The sequence below is a fragment of the Choloepus didactylus genome, chromosome 5, assembly GCF_015220235.1.
Source record: "Choloepus didactylus isolate mChoDid1 chromosome 5, mChoDid1.pri, whole genome shotgun sequence".
In the NCBI taxonomy this organism is placed as follows: Eukaryota; Metazoa; Chordata; class Mammalia; order Pilosa; family Megalonychidae; genus Choloepus; species Choloepus didactylus.
In genome coordinates this window covers 126,586,387-126,613,671 of record NC_051311.1, presented here as the reverse complement: position 1 = coordinate 126,613,671, position 27,285 = coordinate 126,586,387, and the positions used below count along the sequence as shown (strand labels likewise).

The window sequence follows — 27,285 nt, the reverse complement described above, 5'->3', positions numbered from 1 at the left end:
GCAATACAGACATGGGTGTATTTGGTTTAATGTGATTTTTATTATTAGGTAAATTCTAGTTATTTTATATAAAAATATAAAATTGTTTTTAAAGCAATATTGTGTAAGTGTATAACTCATATTTGTCATTTACAATTTAAAAAGCTTTTTTTTCACTAAACAATTCATCCAATAACATGTGAAAGAGACTAATGAATGGTTTAGATGAAGAAGACTTTTAATGAAAGGTTTAAATGTTAAAATGGAACATTAATCTAGACCACTGGTCTAAATCTTTAGTGATACCTCCTTGCTGGAAACAAATTATGAAATGTTTTAGACAATTCTTTTTTTCAACACTTGATTCTATAGACTGGTAATTCTGACTGAAAATGCATAGTTCTGGCTTGCTGTTTTGTCTGAAGCCATTTGTATAAACATTAGTTTACTGAAAAAAAAAAGGAAACTAAATGAAAACCATTTTATTAATATTACATCTCAGTTTGGGATTCCATCAGAATTTTTTTTAATATATGCAAAATGTGTTTATGCCCTTCAGAGGTTATATTTAAATACAATAATGGCAGATGGTAGCAGTTTTCTTTTAAATCACTGTAGGACACTAAAGTGGTATAGTGATTAATTTGCCTTATTGATACTAAAGGTCATTATATCATGGAAACAACCTAACATTTGAAGGTAAAGGAAATGTGTCTTTATCTTTTTCTTATTATCAACTTGAGAGCAGTTGGGTTTGTTCTTTGATTTCTTAACAAGACATTGATAAAACATGTAAAACTCAAACATTATTTATATGCATATATAAGATATGACTTTAAATGAAAGTGAAAATATCTTACAAATAATTTTGTTCATTACAAACTTACAGACTGTGCACAGAAGGTTGGCATCTTCAATTTTAACACTCCTCAAACATAAGAAAAGGTTTCCTTAGAAGTGAAGAATTAATTTATATACATTGAAATAGGTGCTTTGTTTAATTTAATTAAAAAGATAGCAACAAAGTTGCTGCTCTTCATTGCAATCTAATAGATGGTTCCATTTAACACATTTTTCACATTGTAACATCGAACTATTCTGGAGATTTCAATAAAGGTAAGCAGTGCTATATCTTCTTCTGAAAACACTGATGAAAGCAGTGCTATATCTTCTGAAAACACTGATGAAATTTAAGTGCTAAGAATTTTGAAAATCCAAATTCAGTATAAGGCACACAGCAACATTCTAGAAGCAACAAAATTATGTAATAAATAATTATCTTTAAAATCATTTGCCATTTACCTGAAGAAAGTGGGTGAGTAGTGCAATTACAACATGCCTGACTTAATAAAAATAACTGGATTTAAGAAATACAAATAATTGTGCACAGCAAGAATGTTAATTTAATTAAAAAGTATATTTTTAAAATATACATCTTAAAGTGTTATAGGTAGAAAAAATTGTGAGGCACTTAGATTAACAGGGAAGAGCAGTGAGATTATCGTTTTGTAAAAACACCAACCCACTGACACAGACTGAGATAGATAAAAGCAGAAGCTGAAAATACAGAGAAATAGTTCAGCTTTGTAACTCTGTATTTGGTTCTGTATTTGGTATACTAAAAAGAATTCAGAAGTTCAAAAAATCAAAAGATTTCATTTTTATTCTGAGAGAAATAACTCAATTAGAGAAAATTTGTATTCCTTATTTTAAAAAGGTGTTTAAAGTTCCCCTGAATACATTTTGTATATTTTCTGGTGCTCAGAAGAGAATAATGTGAAATGTAGTAAGCGATATCAAGATTCTGTGGCAGCACAGTTTCTATTTTGATGACAGTAGAATTACAGTAGAATTTCTCTTCTAAAAACAAGTTAAAAAAAATTTTGTTTGGAAAAAGTATGAACAACATGCATCAGTGCCTCTGTGTGAATGTGCTGATGTCCAATATTCCACAATCCTTCACAAACTAATTTAAGCAGCATCCCCAAACCAAGGTAAATTTGGGCTTGGAATTAGAGGAAGCCATGGGATGTCAAATCGGGGAAAGGTATGGCTTCTGACGGATGTTGAAGGGTCTGAAGATGGGTTGTAGTCTGGGTGTTATTTATGTTACTTAATTCAACTGGATATGTTGCATTTGAAACTCCGCCACTCGGAAACTGAAAAACAAACACAGAATAGATCTTTCAAATATCTTAAGCCATTAAATACTGAAATATAATTAATTTTACAATCTTGGCTCTATATATTGTTAAACTTCAAATTCTTTTACTGCTGCTAAATTTTAAATCTCATTGAGCATCTATTATGTATTTAGCTGCTTTTAGAACCTTGTGGTTTCTCCAATAATGACAAGAAATCTTGTAGCTGGTACAGATAAGTGATAAACGGTCTTGCTTCAGATTTGGCATTCCACACATTAGGAGAGGATTTGAATGAGTTCCTTCGGGACAGATAGGCATTGATGGGTCAGAGTACCAGTCAAGAATCATTTAAATATTCCCTGTCAAAAGCAGGTTTGCTTTGACCAGAATCTCAGCCAAGTTCTGGGTACTGAAGAATTGATCATGTTTATTACAGGCATGGTATAGAAGCCAACTTCCCAAAACTGACCCTGAACTACAGCCTGATAAAATGCATGAACTAAAATATTACACCATGGATATGATTTCCTTAATTTATTTGCAATAAACTGTAAGTTAACACATATCACTAAAAAGTATTGTTCTAATTATAAAATGTTCTTTCTTGATTTCTTATATTCAAATAGTCTGGTTTCTATAACTGATGTTAAAAAGTGATGAGGGAAGGACTTGGTGATACATGGCAGAGTCACTGAAGTACAAAGTTCTGTAGGCTTTTAATCTAAATTCACTAAATAATTCCTTCAAATAAAATCTATCTTAGTAAAGTCTATGAAACATAAGGCTTCAATAATCAAAATGTTGATTACCTCAACTATCCTCCAAAACATAGTATTAAATATGAAATAAAGACAACATTCAACAGCTTTGCCAAGTCTTCAAATGGGAGATGATCTTATTTGTCCAGATAATGATGGGTTTTGAATCCATGACTTAGTTATAACACAATGTAAAGATATTTTCAGGTATATTGTGTATGGCAGCATTTGCTGAGAGAAATATGATGTGAGCCACATGGCACATTCCTTTTTTAACTGTTAAAATGTTGATATTTTATTTAACTCAATATAGCCAAAATGAGAATTTCCAGCCTTTTTTTCAGAACAAAAATCAAATGTGTTGTTTAACTTAGAGCACATCTCAGTTGTGACTAGCCATACTTCTAGTGCTCATGTGGCCAGTGGCTACCCTAGTGGAATGTGCAGGTGAACAGAATTCTTTACTATTTTTATTCACAATGAGGGAGAAAAGCCACTATCAAGAACTCATGTGGTGCTGATGTTAAGTCACCTACCCAAGCATTCATCACAGCAATGCTGGGAAATAAGATTTTAATATTCAATTACAGTCTATTTGAAGGATGCCAGAAAAAAAACTGAATACTCTAATACAGGGTAAGAAAAAGAACTATGAATTTAATTTTAATCAGGATATGTTTCAAAACTAAATTATTTAATCTTTAAAATGAACAGTATTTTCCAATAGAAAAGCATAAAAGCAAACATGATATACTCCTAGAAGGCCATAGAAAGCTGCTTTATGTTAACTTGTTAAAAATATGAATATTGTTTTTAGATTTATAAGTGTGCTTGCTGTTAGATTCTGATATGTTCCAGCAATATAATATCAAGCTTGACTGACATGAAAGAAAGTCGGCTGTGTTAACCTTTTTTAAAGAATGACTCCCACCCCCAAAATAATCCACCTTAAACTTAAAATGAAATCTGGCAGATAACACAGAGAATTCCAGGGGATCTACATTTGATTTTAACCCAATTTAACTGAAGAAACTGAAAAAGCCATACACCTTTAAAGCATCAAGAAAGAAAATAAGATACTTTTTCACTAATTTCATTGGTAACCTAAGTCATCTTACTTTAAGGACATATCCATGTTGCTTTAACCCTTGATTTCTTTCTCCTTTATGGTTTAGGTAAATATTATATATTAACAACACTGGAAAAAGTACTAGCTCGTTAGAAAAAGTAGTCACAGATGATAGATTAAAATCTACCCACTGACAAATAATTTACAACTGTCATTACTAAAAGAGTTTATTCATTTCGATAAAAACCCTTACCTTGTTCAGAAATGTCTGTGGGCTTGGCATTGCTGGATGGTACTGCATCTGATCCACAGAGGTGTGCTGAGTTTCAGGCTGGCATGGATACATTGATATGGCCCCAGCATAACATGTCTGAGGAGCTACTATAGCTGGCTGGGGATTTATTCCATGTTTCTGGTTTTCAGGAACTTGTAAACAACCAACAAAATCTAAATTAGAAGTAGTAGGGTATGGGGATGGCTCAAAATTTTCTATGGGAAAGTTCGACTGAGTATACTTGCAATGTTGTGGTAACACAGACTGATTACAGGGAATAAAGTTCTGTGTGTAAGGCATAGTATTAATCTCAGGTTTGTAGGGAAACTCTTGATTAGTTCCATGTAAGTCTGAAAAGACATTATACTGTTGCAGGTCTTGCTGAGGACAACTAAAAGGCACAGATTGGTGAGAGTTCCAGTTTGCAAACATGCCATTAACTTGCATATGCTTCATTTTCTGACACAGTTGCTGCTCCACTACTTGCTTTTGATGCTGCTGTAGTTGCTGCTGCTCTAACTGTAGGTGTTCGTGTACCATGCAGCTTGAGTTCAGAACCGTGGACTTATTTAAAGAATCTTGGACAAAGGTCAGGATTTCATCAGTTATGTCAATGTCTCTGAAGTCATCCTCACCAGAAAAGTCAGTTCTGAAAAATTCCTCATTCTGCTGCATGTGTTTGATATCTTCAAAATCAATTCCTAGGTTTTTCATAATGCTGTACAAGTCACTATTTTTATTATCTGCAGAGAGCCCTGCATAATCTCCTGAGAGCGTCAAGTTCATTTCCTGAGACTGACCAATTTGATCATGTTCCAGGATATTATCGTTCCCCATCAGTGCAATATTATCATCTTGCCAATTTCTGCATTCATTCACAGATTCATTAAAAGAACTTCTTTCAAAGGGTACAGTACTTGAGGCTGGATAGAGATAAATAGACTCATCTTGATGTGCCAAGGCACCAAGGAGGGAACTGGGATTGACAGAATCCTTATTTAGTGTTGAGTTCATAGCAGAGTCTTTTCCACTAGCGCTGCTTTTACTCCTTATGGGTAAGGCATCCATCACAGGAGGAACAAGGCTGGCTACCTCATATAACATGGCCTCTCCAGTGGTAAACATAAAAGGCAATTTCTTATTTCGTTTTCGTAAATGCTCCGTTCCTTCTTCATCTCTAAAATTGTATAGAAGAGAGTCTGCATATATTAGGAAGAGTTCTATCATTTTAAAATACAATTTAAAAAAAAAAACAGCAAGCAAAAGAATACAATATAATTGAGCTTGACAGCAGACTACCCAGTCATTTTATTTTGACCTAAATTAAACAACACAAATCAAATGTAAATGATTTAGAATCTGTCCCAAAAACTCAGCAGTTAATTCCACACTCAGGTTACATGCCTACCTGACCTACATTACAAAACAAAACAATAAAAGCTTGGGAATCCGAACATCTGAACAGGAGAGCCATGTCTAAATAAAACATAAAACCCAGAACTGTAAAGGAAAAGACCAGCATAATTGACAATATGAAAAGTTAAGGCATGGAGAAAACATAACATATATACAATTTCATATCCATAGTAAAGAGCTCCAATGAATTGGTAAGGGAGAGACACACAACTCAATAGAAAAACAGGAAAATAATATGAACAAAAGAAAATGTTAACAATTCAGCTCTCAGTAACTGATGGACAACACAATTAACTGGACCACCCCAACTTTCGTAAGACTGAAATCAGAGAATGCTGACTACAGCAGAATTAAACTAAGTCAAAAAAGAAAACATAAATGTTCCCTAATATTAGAAAGTATGACATTGTATTTTTAAAGAATTCAACATGAAAACTGGCAAATATTTTCATCTGAATGATAAAAGGTTATAAAGAATCTGAATAGTCGTATGTATAGACTAAATTGAATCCATAATTTAAAAAAAACTCAAATTTCCTGGCTCATAGCTTCACTGGGGAATTTGATAAACAATGACATCAATTTCAGACAAGCACCTTCAGATACAGGCTAGCACAACACATTACTGCCGAAACCTGAGAAGGACATTACAAGAAAGGAAAACGACAGGCCAAACATTCTCATGAACATAGATGCAAATATCCCACATAAAATATTAGCAAAATGAAGACTACAATAAATAAAAATCACAAACAAGTTTTATTTTCCAGGAATGGAAGGTTCTTTTAACATTTGACAACTGATAAAATTTGCCGTATTAACAGAAAGAAAAGAAAAATCATACGTCATCTCAATAAATGCAGAGCAAGGATGTGATAAAACTTACCCACTCATCATGATAACTTTTAGTAAACTAGATAGACAGGAACATTATAAATCTCAACCTATAAACATCACACTCAATGGTAAAATATCAAAAGCTTTCCCCTAAGATTGGGAACAAGACAATGAAGCCTAAAACAATAATTTCTGTTGCCAGTGCAGTAAGACAAAAAGAAAGGATTAAAAGGGAAGAAAAATTATTTTCAAACAATGTGGTATATACGTAGGAAATCTTGAAAAATCCAGATACAGTATTAGAATTTAGTAAGGTCACTAGATACAAGTCAATATTTAAAAAAAAAAAAATTCTATGTACTAGCAATAAACAACTAGAACACCATCCAAAACCAACAAATACCTAGGAATAAATTTAATAAAAGATGTACAAAACTACAACCAATTATTGAGAGAAATTAAAGACAACTCAAGTACTCAGGTATGTAATTTCCCACATGGGCAGTCTTACTAAAATAAAATTTTAAAAATTATCAAACCCAAATCAAATATTAAAGAGAATGTCTGAAACAGAGCCTCTCTGACGAATTTCTGGATGTATTTCATATATTGCTAAAGAAGATATACATACATAGCCCTGTAACTTACACACACATTTATATATGCACACCATGTTCCTGGGTTGGAAGACCAAGTATTATAAAGATGTTCTCCATATGATCTAGAGATTCAATTATATCTCCAAAATCTCAATAGATTTTCTGGTAGGAATTGACAACTGATTTCTAAAATGTATACGTAAATTAATGGAGAACAATAATAACAAAAACTAAACAAAACAGGGAACGTTGTAAAGCTAGAGTAATCAAGACAATGTGATGATGGTACAAAAATGGACAGCTAAACCAATGGATTTAAACAGTGTCCAGAAACAGCCCCAGAGACACAATTCCTGAACAAAATGCAAGGGGGGTGGCCTTTTCTTTGAAGTTACTGGTCAACTGGGTATACATATAAAACAAAAATATCCATCTTGCTCCGTATCCTCAAACCATATATAAAAATTAGTTCTCCAGACTGGAAGAATACTTTCAATACAAATATTCGACAAAGGATTCACTTCTAAATATATATAAGAAATATAATATTTCTTATATAAGAAGCTCTTATATATCACTGCTGTGCTTAGAAAATATATTGGAAACAAAACATTGTTACATTGTCATATTTTTCATCTTTCCTTCATATACCCAGGAAACCCTGGTGATTTTTTGCTTTTCTTTCCATAGCTCTACATATTTAAAGTTTGTCAGTTCTATTCTTTCAATATCTCTCACCTATGCCCGCTTCTTTCTATATATATTATCCTAAATGTTGACATTTTATTTCCAGAATAAATTCTCTTAGAATAAATTTTGTTTTCATTAAGATGGACTTATAAATCGAACTGTTATATAACAAATGAAAACATGAAACGTTTTAAGTCTTTGTGCTTACGTTAGAGCTCTTTGAGTTGCAATGATATAATCTGGTCTTCCATTTTTAAAAACTAAGCGTGCATTAGACTGAACCCAGGTCCATTGATTTCCTTTGGTAAGAAGTCTGAACACTATCATGCCACTCTCTCCAGTCTTAATCACTGAAATAAAAAATATATACATCAAGCACAAATCAAAATATTAAAACTCTGAAATAAGCCTCTCTGACATATTTCTGGATGTATTTCATTTATCACTGAAGAAGACAAAGAGCTTGACCACTTTTAACCACAGTATATTAAAATGCATGGAAACAGTTCTAAAGAGTTGATTTTTTTTCCTACTTTAGACTAAATTTTTTATTTAAAACATTAAAAGGAAGATTAAGCACCAGACAATTCTAGTATCGTATATGACACTATCAAGAGTAAAGGTGTGTGGGGAAAAAAAAAAGATAAAATATTTTTTCATTTTAAACAAGGAACTTTGCCTACAGTTTAATATTTTAGCATAAAATTTTAAAGATTAAATCTATGGTAATTTAGATTTATGAGTTAGTAATGATGCCACTTACAAATTCCTGAGCAAAACTAAAGCTTCATGGTCCAAAATGGTCATTTTCATAGTAAATAAACTACTATCTTCCTGTGTGGCACCTGTAAGGCAGCTAGTGAATAAAGAGCCTAACTCTGGTTAATGATTTTATGATGCTGAGTAGAAGTTTATCCAAATAGATTCCTCAAACACATTACTTTATGATTTGAAACATGTACTAGAAAATATGCTGTTTTTTTCTGCCAGGTCCATAAGGAACTACAACTTACTCCGGATATGGTACTCAGCACAATAAAGCATATCAGCAGCATGAACAAATTGATATCCTGATCCTCTTTGGCACAGCTCTGCTTCAGTGTATCCTAAAACAATTCTTCCTCTGTTTAATAAAGGAAAGGTAAAACAGGAAATAAATTAAAACTTAACATCACTGAAGTACCCAGAAAGAACTCATTGGTTATATGCTATTTACTACAGTTCTGATATTTCCATTAGTAGGTATAAAAAAATTAACCACATCTATGTAACTGCTCTCTTTTGCTTATGGCTGCAAATTACAGTTTTAGCATATTTTTTTTCTCCTGAATAAAGACCATGAAAATTAGTATGCCTAAAAATGAATCTGACAGAGCAGATTATATAGGTAAAACAAAATCTTTAATAAAAATTCATAATGCTTATACTCCATACATTTTCAGGACAGGGTTTTTTTTGTTGTTTACCTCTGGGCATTCAGAAGAACACTGATGTTTTATATATTATGAATGTTTAATATCAGGCTCTACACTTCATACTTTTCTAAAAGCGACAAAACTTCTACAGATACAAATAAAGTATGTACAATTAAAACAAAAAATAAATGTCATCTGGAGACTGAATCTTACTGACATACGGTATATTATCTTTATGATAAGAAAATTCTGGAAAGTATTATAAAAAATTACAAAATAATATGATTTGAGCCTGATGAAAATTATTTTAAAGGTATATACAGTATACATATAGTAAAATGTACTATTCTGTATATTTATGTATAATAGTACAAAATATACTATCCTGAAAGATAATGAAATAGCTAATATAATAATAACCAATATCACAATCTATAATATATGTTTTATATGCTAAGAGACTCAGTGAAACAAAATTTATATATGATCAAAGAAGTTTCACTTACTTGGCATCACAAGCAGTAGGTGTAAAGTCTAGTTTGTGTTTAGTTCTAAAGATGAAATTTTTGCTTCGGATTTCAAGAATGGATGGTGGTTGAAGTGGAGTAGCTATTGCAAACAAAGCCAACTGAGGTGGAAGTATTGATCCATCTTTCCCCTTCTTGTTCTGTCCATGAAGATACTTTAACCTCCCTTGGAAATTCATTGCCTTAAAAAAATAAAAACTGATCACTACAATTAACATTTAAAAATAGTTCCTTCTTAAAAGGCTCAGTCATGGCCTTTTCCAGGGTTCTTGACAATTCCATGAAAAGTCCCTGAGGCTGACATGTGCTCCATTCTTTCACTCCTTTCTCCATAGGAAGTCTATTAAAACTACCTCAAAAAGTAGTATGAGAAATATCCTGAGGATAAGAAAAGAGAATAATTTCTTGCTACTCTCTGATAATGGTCATAACAGGAACACATATTTCCGTTTTTGAGTTGGCAACTGATCTATCGTTAATAACTATCTTGCACATGGGGCACTCAAAATATATTTCCTGAAAGAATGAATAAAGTCATCAAATCAACTTTCAAATATATATGAGATATATGTGTGTTAATCTTTCATAGAGACAAAATACAATTTTATTAAAACACCAAAATGAATCTGATAAATGAATCTGATGAAATCATATAAAGAATGCAGAGTCTATTAGAGTAAAAATAAAGACTAACTTTAGTAGCTAACTTTAGTAGAAGACAGAGGATACAAAGACAATTCATTCATGACCACAATCATTTTAACTGGTTAAAACAGTAGAAATCAGGCCAAAGGATGTTTCTGACATTAATCTGATGACAGCCCAAGGAGGCAAAAAACCAACTGCATGCAGAAATTCCATCTCAGAAATCCACACTAACTGATCACCAGTACTAGGAAAACTATCTTAAGACACAATTCCACCTCTGGATCGGCAAAATTAACTTCAGAAAACAAGCAAACAAAATTATTGTTTGCTAATATTTAAGATTTGATGATTTGTTTCAAATTCCTGATATTTCACAAAAATATGAAACATGTTTCGTATTTTCTTCTGTGACACACAATTGAGAGGACAAACCACCTTCACTCTGAGTACCCTGCCCAACCACTCCCTAAAGTTATCCCACCAGGTATTCTGATTATGCAACAGGAAACAGTTTTTCATAACATGATTCTGCAACCATGAATATATAAGCAATCTTCTATATGGCAGTTATTTCAGACATGTGGAAAAGATCATGGTAATTTTTCTGTCTAGTGAATATTACATCCAAAATTGGTATACATCCTGCTATCAGAGAAGGTTAGGTTATTCTCTATATCTAAGAAGTCCTTAAAATAGGGAAAGTAAAAGATTCCATTTTATTTCACTCCGTCATTGTTATGCATCTTAAAGCACGGGTTTTGAGTGATGGAAGATATTCAAAATCTTTCTGAAATGATGATAAAGTTATTTCCAATTACTGAATTCTTTGATAGTAAATTTTTAAATCTGAACACAAATATAACCGAAGAAAACTGGAATCAAGATTTCACTTAACTTTTCTTTGTTTTCTGTAACTTAATACTAAATACCAATATTGTAATACGTTGCACCTTACCAGAAAACCAGAGGAATTATCCAGGAGACACCTCAGCCGGCATATGAAACACCTCTCCATAAAAGAAGAGTTCTCCAGAGGAAGCTGGTCTGGGTTATAATAGACTGTTGGCTTTGGGAGGCCATCAGCTTCTGTAGAAATAACAGCAACACAAATTTATTTTTTATTTCACTACAAAATTAAGTGTCTGAATAGCTGAAATTGCTGTTAATTCCTAAACTGGATCCTATATTCTGAATATTATTTTTATAAGTTTTACTGAATGTCACTTTTGCCACATCAAACTTTTACCTATGCAGTATTTATTTAAAAATGTTTTATTGAGCTATCATTAATTTCCGTTTTTGCTAAAGTCTTTCTGTTTAACAGTTTCACAGGCTTCTGAAAACAATGCTTGTAATGAGAAAAGCTTTGTTACACTTGTATATGCTAGTTTACTTTTTGACTGGTGCACTGTAAACACACACTAATTTGCACATATGCCAGTATTAACCTTACACCAAGTTATCTTTATAAAATGTACAACTGCTTATGGCAATACTCATTTGCCTGAAACTCATCAATGGCTTGCATCTGCTAAAAAGTTCCTTAGCTCATGAGGCTCTCTGAGCCCTGTCTCTGGCCTACAGCTGCAGACTTCTGCTTCTGCTTTTTCCTTTCCTTTGCCATGGATTTTTATGCCCTTAAAGGTTCACTGCCACCCTTCACAGAACCATGTTAAAAAATCAACAATATCTTTTGGTAAATATTCTCACCATCAATCCTTTGTCCAGGGTCTGCACACTGTGAAGGGTCAAATGCCCAGTGCAGCTGGCGCTGAAACTCTGCTCGGTCTTCAGTATGGATCAGTTCATACACACTCTGATGTATGACATCAGACTAAAGAAAGAAGATGAAAAGAAGAAAAAAACTTGCTGAAGTAATTTTAAAACCTGTCTGGATTAGTGGGTGCCTGTTAATGGTGATGAATATAAATAGAATGACTGCTAATATTCTCCAGTAATCCAACACAGGAAAAGCTAGAGAGACTAGCACTGTAACTGATAAGCCAAATATTAATTGCCATCATTTCCCAACATAAATGCTCTTATTCAGTCAAATAAGTCACTTCTGATTCCCTAAATGCAGCATATTAAGTTTTACTCCTGTATTTTATTCATTTTCATTAAACTCTTCCCAAATATCCGGGCCTCTTGACTTCTCTAAGCTCAGTAATACCATTACATATTTCTTTCAGTGTTCTCTAATTTTCTTTTTATTAAATTTTCACTCCAAGTAGACTCCATAAGGGTAGGGGATAAAGCCTTTATGTCAGAATCCCTCTCTCACATCTTGCCTCTCCACAGTCATGAAGTGTTCAGTCCTCATACCTTAAATCAGTGTTTTGTTCACATTTTTTTTTTTTCAACTGCAACTCATGGTTGTATTTTCCATCCATCACAGGTTTCACATACACACACACACACATACACACATGGAAGTTTCACAAAACAACTTTATGATGGGTGACAATACTGTGTATTCTATATTTTATTTCAGTCTATTCTAAGCAATTAAAAAAATGATTGATGGAGATCCACTAATGTAACTGAGAAATTAGGGCTTAAGGGATTATGATAATTATTACTGAATCACTATATAGACATTCCTTTTTTTTTTTTTGCTTTCTAGTATATTATGGTAGACAAAGGGATATACCTGAAATCTCTGAACTGTAATCCAGCTGCCTTCATCTCTGATAATGATTGTACAGCCTTTATCTTGTGCCCCTGCGATTGTAAAAGCCTTGTGACTGACCCTCACTTGTACCCATTTTATCCAGTTTTTCAACTTCGGAGTCTTGTGATCATTAAGACACCCCTAACATTTGGCTTGAGTCAGCTCAGAACTAACCCACCCCAATTCAAAAGTTATGCTGATAACCAAAATGGGTCCCCTGAGATGTGTAGTAGCTTAGACTTCAACCTATAAGTGACTTATACCTCATTATAATACTAAAAACCATGCCCATCATTATATTAAGGCCACCATTTTCTTACATACATTCTGTGACTACTCATGTAATCAATCAGCACAGGCTCAATAGTTAGAACTAATCACCTCTAATAACGTCATATGGTGCCACTGTGCTCATTATCCTAAAACCTGCCCATCTTTTAATACTATGAAACTACCAGAATTACTGCAGTTCGGGGAGACAGAGTTTGGGGCCAATAGGCCATCTAATCTCCTGCTTCATGCCTAGCAATAAACTCTTTCTCTCTTTGAAACCCTGGTGTCTCAGGAACTGGCCATTTGAGTGAATTAGGCAGAGAATCCACCACCTTTGTTTGGTAACACTAACGGGTCACAACTTGCAGTTTTAAAAATGGTGCCTGAAACTACAATGTTTTTCTTGAAGGATATCCAGGCTATGTGTATGTATATGTAAGGAAAAAAAAATAAACTGGACAGTTGCTAATCTCTTTTAGTTTCTTGATTTGATTTGAATTACAATATCAAACCATGACTAATATTGTTATGCAATATCCAATATAGTTATATCAAATAATAGTTATACAATATCAAATCATGATTAATATAGTTACATTAATATAATTATATAATTATGTTTCAAACAGGCTATTCTAAGGGCATTATTTTTTTTATTTAAAACGCAAGAGCACTAAAATGTAGGCCCAGTAGCCAGATTCCTGCCAATTTAGTTATCTAGACTTAAATCTCCTTAACAGCTCAATCTTCTAGCATTAAATGTATCTATTCCATCCATTACACAATTGTCAGAATTAGTATCTGAAACACAGACTATAGCATTTACATTCCCTTTTACAAAAACTTTTAGAGGTTTCCATTATAAATTTAATAAAGTCTAAACTTCAGTCTGTATAACAGCGTTATACAGACAGTGCATTCAAACAGTCTTGGCATCACCTGTGAATTTGTTAGAACTCAAATTCATGATGGGCCCCACTCTGACCTACTGAATCAGAATCTCTGGGAATGGGGCCCAGCAATTTTGTCAAGGTTCATCAAGCGCCTTCAAATGATTCTTAGGAATACTATAATCTGAGAACTGCTGATACATAAGCATAGCTAGTCTTCAAGCGTTATCAAATGTTGTCACTCAAATATGCCAAATATTTACAACTCCATTTATTCAATAACGTTAAATAAGCCCGACATGTATGTATGCTTTGACTTCCAGGCTACTGCTTATAGTACTTGTATTTTTTCCTCCCTCTGTTCCCTGCACAAATGTCCATCTGTCTGAACCCTACCCTCTCATCAGGTCAACTTAAATGTCATTTTCATCATGAAATGTTCCTTATTCCATTTAATTCAGAATTAAAAGTAGAAGCCACAGAATTTTGCTTGTATCTTTACATAGCACCTCATTCATTTTATTAGTTGTCACATGTCCTCCACCATCTATAATTTATTTGATGGCAAATATTCTCGTCTGCTCCCCCAAACCCTGTCAGCCCCTTGCCTAGAAGTTTCTTTGTATATATACAAGACCCTTAAATAAGTGGAAGGAGAAGTACAATATCCATGAATAACATAAACATTTAAATAAATTATAATGCATAAAATTATAAATATTTGAAAAATACATTAGTTGAAAATATATAGTTTTTCATCTAAAGCATATACTTTAATGACACTTTGTATATTACAAATTGCCAATTGTGTCCCTGGAGCTGAAAATGTATAATAAGTAGGTGGTTAATATTCTAAAAAAATTTTTAAATGATGTAAGAAAAATGTATTTACCTGCTGAAACCCCAGGTAATCTTGTATAGTAGATGAAGCATAAAAGACCAAAGCATCTGTAGTGACAACCAATACAAAGCCATTCAGAGCCTACAGTAAAAAAGTTATAAAATTAGTAATGTGATTTGACAACCATACTGCTACTTATAAGTACTGGCTGTCAGTTAGTTACTTTTTTTCTCTCAAAATTTTTTTTTTTTTAAATGGTTGAAATTATTATCTCCCCCAAACAGACATACCACACCACACACCCCTGAAGTGAGAAGAATCTATTCATACCTTTTGATTTTTTAAGGTAAAACTTAAGCTAAATTCAATGCTGAATCACAGTAACTTTAATGAGATATTTTATTCCTTTTCCTTATGCTTCAGATTTTTCCCTTTTAAATATACTGTACACATTTTTAAAATGTAAACTGCAAAGACATCGTTTACTATAATGTGCCATGCTGCTTTTTAGAAGAGTATAGTATATAAGGTGCTGGTTAAATCCTTAGGAAGGGAAATCTAGATGGGAGAAAATCCTTTTGTATAAAGACATTTCAAGCACTGATGCAATTTGAAATTTGGATACTCTCAAAATATTATAAAACATTTTAAAACTTTTAAATGGAAATCATAATGTACATATTTGTAACACATAAGCACATAATACACGTGATACAAATATATTACACACAGATGTTAATGATGGTAAATTCAAAAGTATGGGAATGGATGGGGTGACAATTATTTGTTAATAGGATTATAAGTATCGGAGTTGTACTGAAGGTGAACAGGATTGTAAGGTGTAAAAAAAATTATAAATATAACACACACATAAAACAAATATAAATAAAATTTAGTCCATTTAACTACTAATATATTTATATTTAAATCTGTCATTTTATATGTGCTTTCTATTTGTTCCACTTATACTATTTGGTTTTCTCTCTTGCCTGCTTTTAGCTAATTATTATTTATTGCTCCATTTTCTTCTTTTAGTTTGGAAGCGATAGCCTCTTTTTCTATTCTTCTAGAGGCCATTCAAGTCCAGTGTTAATTAATACCTCTCTTCTCCTCTTGGATGACAAAAGTATCTGAGATCACTTTAAATATTTATCATCATATATTTTAATTCTGCAAGGAAATATTTAAGCCCTCACTATTTCCCACTTGAGTTCAATTTAGTTGGTATTTGGTCTATTATTTGCTCTGTGATCATGGCTAAATCCTTCTGAGACTCTTTATGTAAATGGAGATATGGTATAGTTTAGTATAAGAACCATCTATGTTTGGAGACAGATTTACAATGGAATCCTATCTCTGCCTTTTACTAGCTGTGTGGCTTTAGTTATTTACCCCTTCCAACTTTAGTGTCATCATTTGAACAACAGGTACTCTGAGCAGACAGGATAGCTGCAACTCATCTAATTCAGTGCCAGGCACAGAAATGACACCCAGGTAATGTAAGGTGCAATTACAATAATGTAAAGGTTGTAGAAATGAGCAAACAAGAATTTGCGTGACCATGCTTTGAGAACAATGAAGAGTTATATAAATGGTAGTAATCAGTTTATTCAACATTTAATACACTATTACATATCAAAGAAGACATATGCCAAATATTGGGATTAAAAGTTAACAAGGTATTTTCCCTGTACTTGCTCACACAGTCTAGTGGATACCCTCATTTTCATATGAAGTAAATGAAAAAGAGTGATTGTCTCCCTTTTCATTCCAATTCCTTTCATTTTCAAGATCCTTGGTCTATGTTATACTTTGGAAAATTTGATTGTAAAACAACAACACTTACTATTTAACAGCCATTTTTATTAATGTCTTTATGTATTCAAGTGTCTTTAATTCTGACAACAACCCAAAGAAGTAGGTGTCTTATTCCAGTTTTACAATCAAAGAAACTGAGATAAAGAGCTATGTGGTAACCTACTCAAGGTCACACATCTAGGAAAAAGCTGAGCCAGGAGGTAAACTTAGTTTGGCTCCAAAGCCTACCCACTTAAACTATCATGATACGCTGCGTTTACATGTTAGTGATCGCCAATTGTGGCATGGCTTTAACTATTTAATCCCAATTGGGCTCTAAAGTCCTTAATTGCAGAGAGTATACCTTATATTTTACTGGCAATTTCCCCAGAACTAAAAATGGTGATGGCACCTACCAGGAACTTACACTCTTAATGATTATTTAATATCACCATAATATTATTCTTAAATTTTAGTTGGCAGTAATAGTATATGCCTATCATTGCATTTTTTCATTCTGAAAATATTTTCTTTCTAGAGAATACTATCTATTGATCACATCTGTATTATTTTGTAGAGCACCAAGCTTTGTCAAACAGTGAAACAAATTTAGTGCATGCCAATAAACTCAACTGCTACATGCCAGAAGATACAAGAAAATTTAAGGTAGAATGTTTAACCTCTTTAGACAAATGCCAATTGTCAGAAATAAGATCAGAAGTTAAAAAGAATAAATGTATATCAATTTATTTATGTATCTCAAATAACTTTAAATACAATGAGGAAGGTTATAACATATTTAACTATTTTAGTAAATTAACAGAAGAAATTAATGTTAAGATATATTAAAAGAGATTCTCTCTCTTTAGTTTTAGTTATACAGATTTGCATGACCCATATTAAAATCATGTTGAGGTTCACTTAGTATTTAATATAAGTAAACTGCAATTGATACTGTTATTTATAATTTTAACTGCTGTTACTCAAAAATATAGCAGCAGCATTGTAATAAGCACAATATTAAAGAGTACCGGATAGAACATGTTTTAAAAATGAAAATAAACATCTCAAGTAAATAGTAGATAATGGAAAGATACAAAAGTTCTTTTTTTAATCATTCCATGTTTATTCCTTAAATATAGCTATACATTTAAGCTAATCCAGAAAGTAAAATATTCTAAATTTTTGTTAATAAAATGTTTTAAAATTTTCTTCATGTGCCTCCCTTATTAAAACTAAAGGAAAAAGTTTCTCATCAAGTCATTAAGGCATATGGTATATGCACCTCCAGAAATATCCTTAATCACCATATTTCCATGATAATTGCTTAACTGCATGGTGAAAATATAGTCAGATGACATTATGGCAATGGTACATCATGAAATAGCCATTTTCACATGTATACAATATTTCAATCATCTTCCATAAAGAGCTAACAGACAAGCATAATCCTAAGCAAATCAAGTGATGCTTCCTATTGGAAAGTAATCCACAAATAGTATACAGAATAATTCATAATAGCTGGTTTATTTTAATTATCTAAAGGTTTCCAATTTTCAGAAAATTTAACAAAAATAGAACACTGGTTTTGCATTAGTATTACTCTTATTGTGTCCTTAATATAGCATATGTTTACTATTTGCCTAAACAGTCTAAGAAAAATAAAAATCAATGGCCTGTAATTTAAACTAATATACCAACTGTCACATCAATCAGTCCATGTTTGTTTATTTCCACTTGAAGAAAGAGAACTTCCTTATAACATAACCCAAGATGAGTACTTAATCACATTAAGCAGCAATTATTAGAAAATTTTCCTATGATCTGAGGAGGAAATCTTCATGTTTCAGCCGACATATGCATAAAGATCCTAAGCCAAGGGTGGGGGAAGGACTCGCTTGAATATATTCAATTTGTTTAACATAACAGAAGCCAAAATAATTTTTACTATCTGGCATTTGAACATGATGACAGAAATTATACTACAAATTAGAGGCAAGAAGAATGCTATAAATTCAGCTGCACCTAAGCCTTTATTGAATGAATTCATGGAGTTATTAAAACTTATGGCTCCTTTTTGTTATAATGGCAAACTAACTTCTTCCACTGTTCACTGAATGGGAATGAATAATGTAATCATGATAGCACATATTTTAACACACATCTTCATTCTATATTTTTTCAACAAAACAAATATCTGAGAATTCTGAGTTCCAAAAGAAGAAAAAATAAACAATAATCTAAAATGCTATTACAGACAAATCTATTAGAAGCTTTCCAAGTTGTAAAACATAAAATAGAGTTCACAATTGTTGAGAAAATCTACAGTATGTTGATAAATCACATGAAGCTGCTAAAGTGAAATGTAAGTTACAAGATAACATACTTTAAAAAAGTAAAATTCAGGTTAAAAACAACTCAAGCTGTTAAATAAATGCACTTGTAGCCTACTTTAATCAAACTATAATTCTAAAAATGTTCATATATATATATATATATATATATATATATATATATATATATAATGTCTTAAATGAGAACCTTGAAAATAATCTAGGAATTCTTGCTATTTGAAGAAAAACAACAGGGCACTCCTTTCTAAAGGAATAACCAACCTCTAATTAATTTACTTCATAGAACTAGTGTTATATCACTATTGCAGTTTGGATAAATATTGTATGAAACACTGAGTGAGTCCTAAATAAATGGGGGATAATTAAAAGATTAATTTTTCTTGCAATTAGGCAATCCCACTATAAGAGATCCAAATGAAAAACATCCTTTATCAAAAGCAGTAAATAGTTCAGGATTCAAAAACAATTAACTCTGTTATAAAAGAGACTATAGGCCTCAAGTGATGAAGGAAGGAAGTATATAATTGTTCTTTGTACTTTTTCATATTCTTCAAATTTTCTAAAATAAAAATACATTACTACAGATTAATTTAAAAACAGTAATATAGAAAAAAACAAGCTCATTAAGGGATATTATCAATGATAGCAGGAAACTAGGAATTGTGATATGGTAATTAGGAATAGAAAAAAAAATCTGATGTCAAATACATTTCTCCTTATTATAGGAACTATATTTACTAAAATTTACCTGTAATAAGAATTCTCCTTCTTCCAATTTCAGGTTTCCTCTAAGTTTTGTTCTACAGCTATCTTGGCCTCCACTTCTGTCAGCTGGGGAGGATTTTAACGCAACTGTAGGAAAAAAAAGGAAAAAAAAATCACATAGTATGCAGTTTATAAAATAAGCAATTCTAAACGGATATAATAAAAAGTCTCCATATACTAAATAGACAATTTGAAATACTGATATCAACTTGTACTATGACTAGGTAAATAACCCTTATGCCAAATGGGTGGTGTGGTTCCCAATTCTATGCTAACAGCCAGACTGAAGAAGGACCTAATTAAGTTGTCAACTGATAGCTTGTTAAAAATAATTTTTGATGAGAGTTCACTATATGACTTTTACCATAAAACTTAGAGTTTCAAAGAATTGCATGGTGCTTCCATAAACACTCCTCCCATTCCAGTCTACTTATTTATGAGAATAAGGTTCCTCAGAACTTACATCTAAAAAATGATTTTAACATCAATATATATTTATCTAAATATCAGTGAAAAAAAAAGCAGGGGCAAGGGATGGAGAAAGGAACCAATAATATGTCTTATTAATAGTAACATTTACAATAAGTTTAGAATCCTCTTGTCAAGTTTTGGAGAAAAATGTCTATTTTTTTATTAGGATCATATTAAATTTATGAAATTAACTCAGGGAGAACTGACGTCTTTACAATATTGAATCATCCTATCCCAAAACATGTATGCCATTCCACTTGTTGAAGTCTTTTTTTTTTTTTTGGTCCCACTAGAAGGTTCTAAAGTTGTATGCAAAAAAAGATCTGCACTTTTTATGTTTATTCCTATTCTTGAAAGGTTGCCTCTCTATCATATCTTCTAATTGTGTGTGCACTATATTTACGAAGAAAAATCTGATGGGATGGTGAGATGCTTCTCTCTATTAGAGAGAAGCTTACTATTGGAGGTAGCATGCTGTAACATAGTACACTGACAGACACAGACAGACTGGGACGCAGCAGAGTTGAATGGAAAAAATACAAATAGCTACCATTTATTTGGCATGATGTAAATCACTAACAAATAATATCTCATTTAAAACCATGTGGACATTGACATTTGACATTATTGAGTCCAAATCTCAGCTCTGCCATTTAGTAAATGTGTGAGTTCTTTGAGCCTGTTTCCTAATATATGCAGTGATGATTCTGGGTGGGTGGGTGGGTGGGGAACCTATCCTGCAGCATTGTGTTACGTAGAATAGAAATATAAATGAAGTTCCTGACACATAGCAGCTCAAAGTTCAAAAAATGGTAGCAATATATCCCAGCAGAGGAAATATGGATATACTGCCTTGTAAAGTCTAATACTTTCAGATACTATGGCAAAATCTTCCCATTTTTCTGAGCCCTGTTTAACTTTGATGTTTAAATAAGAGCAACCATCAAACAAAACTGATTTTGGCATTCCTTTTAAGACTTCTTATTTCATTATATTTTTTTGTGCCAAAGATAATCTGGCCCAGTGAAAAACTGAAGATTTACTAATAGCCAGATAGTCTCTCTGAATAAAGCATCACATATAAAACTTTCAAATGTTTGTTGTGTATTTTGTAGCATATCATCAGGGCTTTCCCCAATGTAGGGAAGTAAAATCCAAAATGTATCACACAACTAGAACTTTATGCGATGTTTTTGCCTTTGCAGAACTGGAAACGTACCACTTTGAAAAACGCAGCCAAAAGCCTGACTTCTAAATATAACAATTTTAAAAGGGCAGAGAACAGATTTCCTTAGGCCAAAAAATAGTTTGCACTAAATTAATTGATCTAATAGTTTAATCAAGTTCAAAGGAAATGTTCAGTCTCTTCTTGTTGAAAGATAGAAGAGAGAATGGCCTTTTCTCCCTTTCTATTTTTTAAGTTTTTTTGTTGTGGCTATTGTTGCTTGCCTTCTAATGACCAAATTTGCTGAAATATACTAAAGCCCCACAATGTTAGAGTTAACATTTGTTTATTAAAACCTCTGGCAGATGAGTGAAATTGGGGGTCCACAGACTGGCACTGAAAGGGGGCTTTCTGTCCCTTTTTCTCGCTCTCAACTTGAGCAGCTCAGTGGAGAAAGCCTCAGCCATTTTCACTTTGCAGCACTTTGACCCAGACAAGGGTGGACACAGCAGAGTAACAGAGACAAAGAACCTATTTAAATGCAGAGGATAACTCCCTAGGGGGTGTATCTTCCCAAAGAGGAAGGAGGTGGTGCCCAGCTCTACTACCAGCCTTCCATTCAGGATCAGACCCCAGAGCCTGGGGAAAAACAGCCCAAACAGAAATTAACGGGGCCACACCTCCTTATACCAGTCAGGCTGACGGGCGCCACCTGCTGAGCAGGTTAGGAAAAGCACAGCAGCCAGAGGCCTCACAGGGTGTGTCAATCTTCTGAGACACACCCTCAGGGAAACCTGATACTGAATATTTCACCCTTATGAGACCTGAGTACATTCTGGCCTGGGAAAACCTAATTGGGGTAACAAAAGAAACCAGATGCCTAGACAACAGAAAACTACAACCTACACTAAGAAAAATGAAGATACAGCCCAGTCAAAGGAACCAACTTACACTTCAACTGAGATACATGAATTTAAACAACTAATGCTGAATCAATTCAAAAAGAATAGGGACATGGCAAACGAGATGAAGGGTATAATGAAAACACTGGGCAGAAATCGATAGTTCGAAAAAACAATTGGCAGAACCTATGGAAATGAAAGGCACAACACAAGAGATGAAAGACACAATTGAGATATATAACAGCAGATCTCAAGAGGCAGAAGAAAACACTCAGGAACTGGAGAACAAGACACCTGAAAGTCTACACACAAAAGAACAGATAGAGAAAAGAATGGAAAAATATGAGCAATGTTTTGGGGAATTGACTGACAATATGTACTGCATGAATGTACATGTCATGGGTGTCCCAGGAGAAGAGAAGGGAAAAGGGGCAAAAGCAATAATAGAGGAAATAATCAATGAAAATTTCCCATCTCTTATGAAAGACATAAAATTACAGATCCAAGAAGCACAGCAGACCCCAAACAGAACAGATCCGAATAGGCCTATGCCATGACACTTAATAATAGGATTACCAAACATCAAACACAAAGAGACAATACTGAAAGCAGCAAGAGAAAAGCAATCTATCACATACAAAGGAAGCTTGACAAGACTATGTGTGGAGTTCTCAGTAGAAACCATGGAAGCAAGAAGGAAGGGGGGTGATATACTTAAGATACTGAAAGAGAAAAACTGACAACCAACAATCCTATATCCAGCAAAACTGTTCTTCAAATATGAGGGACAGCTTAAAATGTTCTCTGACAAACAATGACAGAGTTTGTGAACAAGATACCTGACCTACAGGAAATACTAAAGGGAGCACTACAGACTGATAGGAAGAGAAGAGAGGTTTGGAACACAATTTTGGGAGACAGTAGCACAGCAATGTAAGTACACTGAACAAAGATGACTGTGAGTATGGTAGGAAGAGGAAGGTTAGGAGAATGTGGGACACCAGAAGGAAAGAGGAAAGATAAACACTGGGACTATATAACTCAGTGAAACCTACAGTGCTCAATAATTGTGTTAAAATGTAAAAATATGTTTTTAAGTGAGGAAGAACAAATGAATGTCAACTCTGCAAGGTGTTAAAAATAGGATGATATTGAGGGAGAAAATACAGTCATGGAAACTAGAGACTACAGTTAACCGAAACATTGCATTATGCTTCCTTTAATGTAACAAACGCAATACACCAAAGCTAAATGGTATAAGAGGGGGATATAAGGGAGGGGTATGGACTCTTGGCATTGGTAATGTTGTTTGACTCTTTATTCTACTTCAGTTTAATCTATCTTTCCTTTTGTTGCCTCCTAGCCGTCATGTGCCTTTTTCCCCCCTCTTCGTTTTTTCTTTTTCTTTTGTCTCTCTACCTTCTTTGACTCTTCCTCCTTTGTGGAAGAAATGGAGATGTCCTTATATAGATAGTGGTGAGGGTGGTGAATACATAAGTACACGACTATACAAGGAACCACCGACTATTTACTTAAGACAGAATGTATGGTGTGTGAACAAAACAGTCTTAAAAACAAAAAAATGTGTTGGAGGAGCTAAGATGGCGGAATAGAGAGGAGTGGAAGACTATTAGTCCCCCCATGGAACAATCCATAAATGACCAAAAAACTAGTAAATAACCTGGAATAACTGCGGGGACACAAACGTGACTGTCCACTCATCATCCACCAACCTGAATTGAGATCGCAGCATAAAATCTGTAAGTAAAACTGTGGACCCACACTGAGAGCTGAGAGCCCCTCCCTCACGGAAGCCTTGTGGTGCTAGAGAGCAGCACTTTCTCAGCCCAGCTCCAAATGGGGTTTTAATGTTAACTGCTCAATACAGACTGCAAATCCTCAACAAGCAGACAGAGGTTTTTGCTGACAACTGACCTTGGGAGAGTCTGGGGACATATCTGTCTCAGGACGGGGAGCCCAGAAGATCGGGTGCTATCTCTGGTTGACGGGTGAACCTGGGAGCTTTTCTGTCCCTTTCTCTCTCTGTGGAGAAACCTCAGCCATTTTCAGCCTGCAGCGCTTTGCAGTAAAGACAGCCTCAGCCATTTTAAAATCAAAACACTTTGATCAGCAGAGTCAGAGAAACAAAGAACTTATTGATATGCAGTGACCTCTCTGGAGGGGGCATAGCTTCCCAAGAGGAAAGGGAGGGGCTGAGCTCTACTTCCTGCCTTTCCAGAACCAGACCCCAAAGCCTGGGGGAGGAGAGCCACAGGCCACTCCTTCTTAGACCAGCCGGTGACAGGATGACAGGTGCACCTGCCAGGAAGAAAAGTACAGGTGTATCAATCCTCTAAGAAAAACCATCAGGGAAACCAGGTACTGAACATTTCCTCCTTCTGTGACCTGAGCCTGTTCTTATCTGGGAAAACCTGACTGGGGTAACAAAGAGGTCAGATGCCTAGACAACAGAAAACTACAACCTACACTAAGAAAAACGAAGCTATGGCCCAGTCAAAGGAACAAACGTACACTTCAACTGAGATACAGGAATTTAAACAACTAATACTAAATCAATTGAAAAAGTTTAGAGAATATTTCACAAAAGACATACAGGCTGTTAAAAAAACACTGAGCATACATAAGGCAGAAATTGAAAGCTCAAAAAAACAACCAGTAGAATCTATGGAAATGAAAGGCACAACACAAGAGATGAAAGACACAATGGAAACATACAACAGCAGATCCCAAGAGGCAGAAGAAAACACTCAAGAACTGGAGAACAAAACACCTGAAAGCCTACACACAAAGGAGCAGATGCAGAAAAGAATGAAAAAACATGAGCAATGTCTCTGGGAACTTAAGGATGAAACAAAGTACAAGAATGTAAGTATCACTGGTGTCCCAGAAGGTGAAGAGAAGGGAAAAGGGGCAGAAGCAATAATAGAGGAAATAATCAATGAAAATTTCCCATCTCTTATGAAAGACACAAAATTACAGATCCAAGAAGCGCAGCGTACTCCAAACAGAAGAGATCTGAATAGGCCTACGCCAAGACACTTAATAATCAGATTATCAAATGTCAAAGACAAAGAGAGAATCCTGAAAGCAGCAAGAGAAAAGCAACCCATCCCATACAAAGGAAGCTTAATAAGACTATGTGCGGATCTCTCAGCAGAAACCATGGAGGCAAGAAGGAAGTGGTGTGATACACTTAAGATGTTGAAAGAGAAAAACCACCAACCAAGAATCCTATATCCAGCACAACTGTCCTTCAAATATGAGGGAGAGCTCAAAATATTTTCTGACAAACAGACAATGAGAGATTTTGTGAGCAAGACACCCGCCCTACAGGAAATATTAAAGGCAGCACTACAGAGTGATATAAGACAGGAGTGCGTGGTCTGGAACACAATTTTGGGAGTTGGTAGCACAGCAATGTAAGTACACTGAACAAAGATAATTATGAATATGGTTGAGAGAGGAATTTGGGAGCATGTGAGACACCAGAAGAAAGGAGGAACGATAAAGAATGGGACTGTGAAACTTGGTGAAATCTAGAGTGTTCAACAATTGTGATAAAATGTACAAATATGTTCTTTTACGAGGGAGAACAAGCAAATGTCAACCTTGCAAGGTGTTAAAAATGGGGAGGCATTGGGGGAGGGATGCAATCAACGTAAACTAGAGACTGTAACTAACAGAATCATTGTATTATGCCTCCTTTTATGTAACCAAGGCGATATACCAAGGTAAATGCAGATAAGAGGAGGGGATAGGGGAGGCATGTTAGACACCTGATATTGGCGGTGTTGTCTGACTCTTTACTTTCATTTAAGGTTACTTTTCCTTTTGCTACTTCCTAGCTGTCATTTTTTTCCCCTTTCTTTTGCCTCTCTACCTTCTTTGACTCTCCCTCCTGCCTTGTAGAAGAAACGCAGATGCCCTTATACAGATAGTGGTGAAGGTGGTGAACACATAAATATGTGACCATACAGAGAACCATCGATTATTTACTTAGGATGGAACGTATGGCATGTGGACAAAACCATCTTAAAAAAAAAAAATGGGTTGATGACAAAACCTCAAGGGCAAATACTGAGTGAAATAAGCCAGACACATAAGGACAAATATCGCAGGATCTCACTGATAAGAACTAATTATAATATGTAAAATCATAGATATGAAATATAAGGTACCAAAATATAGGACGAGGGTTAAGAATGGGGAGCGGTTGCTTAGTATGAGCAGAATGTTCAATTAGGATGAACTTAAATGTTTGGAAATGAACAGAGGTGTCACTAGCAAGATGTGAGAATAACTAACAGTGCTGAATGGTGCGTGAATGAGGTGGAAAGGGGAAGCTCAGAGTCATATATGTCACCAGAAGGAAAGTTGGAGGTCAAAAGATGGGAATGTATAAAACTGAATCCTATGGTGGGCAATGTCCATGATTAACTGTACAAATATTAGAAAACTCTTCCATGGACCAGAACAAATGTATGACAATACAACTAGAAGTTAATAATAGAGGGGCATATAGGGAAGAAATATATACCTATTGCAAACTATATACTACAGTTAGTAGTATTTCAACATTCTTTCATAAACAGTAACAAATGTACTATACCAACACTACGAGTCAGCAATTGAGGGGGATTGGTTAGGGATATGGGAGGATTCGAGTTTCCTTTTCTTTCTCTCTTTTTTTTTTTTTTTCTTTTTTCATCTTTCACTTTATTTCTTATCTGGAGTAATGAAAAGGTTCTAAAAATTGAACAAAAAAGATGCACAGCT

The 27,285-nt window shown here is 34.0% G+C and overlaps 1 protein-coding gene across 1 annotated transcript in view; it reads right to left on the bottom strand.

The window, feature by feature from the left end:
- Positions 1-446: 446 nt before the first annotated feature.
- AHR (aryl hydrocarbon receptor) overlaps positions 447-27,285 on the bottom strand; it is a 66,541-nt gene continuing 39,702 nt past the window's right edge. The window contains exons 3-11 of the mRNA XM_037836841.1: positions 19,934-20,037; positions 15,086-15,175; positions 12,067-12,190; positions 11,312-11,442; positions 9,688-9,890; positions 8,780-8,889; positions 7,975-8,116; positions 4,204-5,401; positions 447-2,138 (exon numbers count right to left, since the gene is read on the bottom strand). Of these exons, the coding sequence (XP_037692769.1) occupies positions 1,992-2,138; positions 4,204-5,401; positions 7,975-8,116; positions 8,780-8,889; positions 9,688-9,890; positions 11,312-11,442; positions 12,067-12,190; positions 15,086-15,175; positions 19,934-20,037 (2,249 nt within the window). The 3' untranslated portion in view covers positions 447-1,991. The remainder of the gene's footprint in view (positions 2,139-4,203; positions 5,402-7,974; positions 8,117-8,779; positions 8,890-9,687; positions 9,891-11,311; positions 11,443-12,066; positions 12,191-15,085; positions 15,176-19,933; positions 20,038-27,285) is intronic.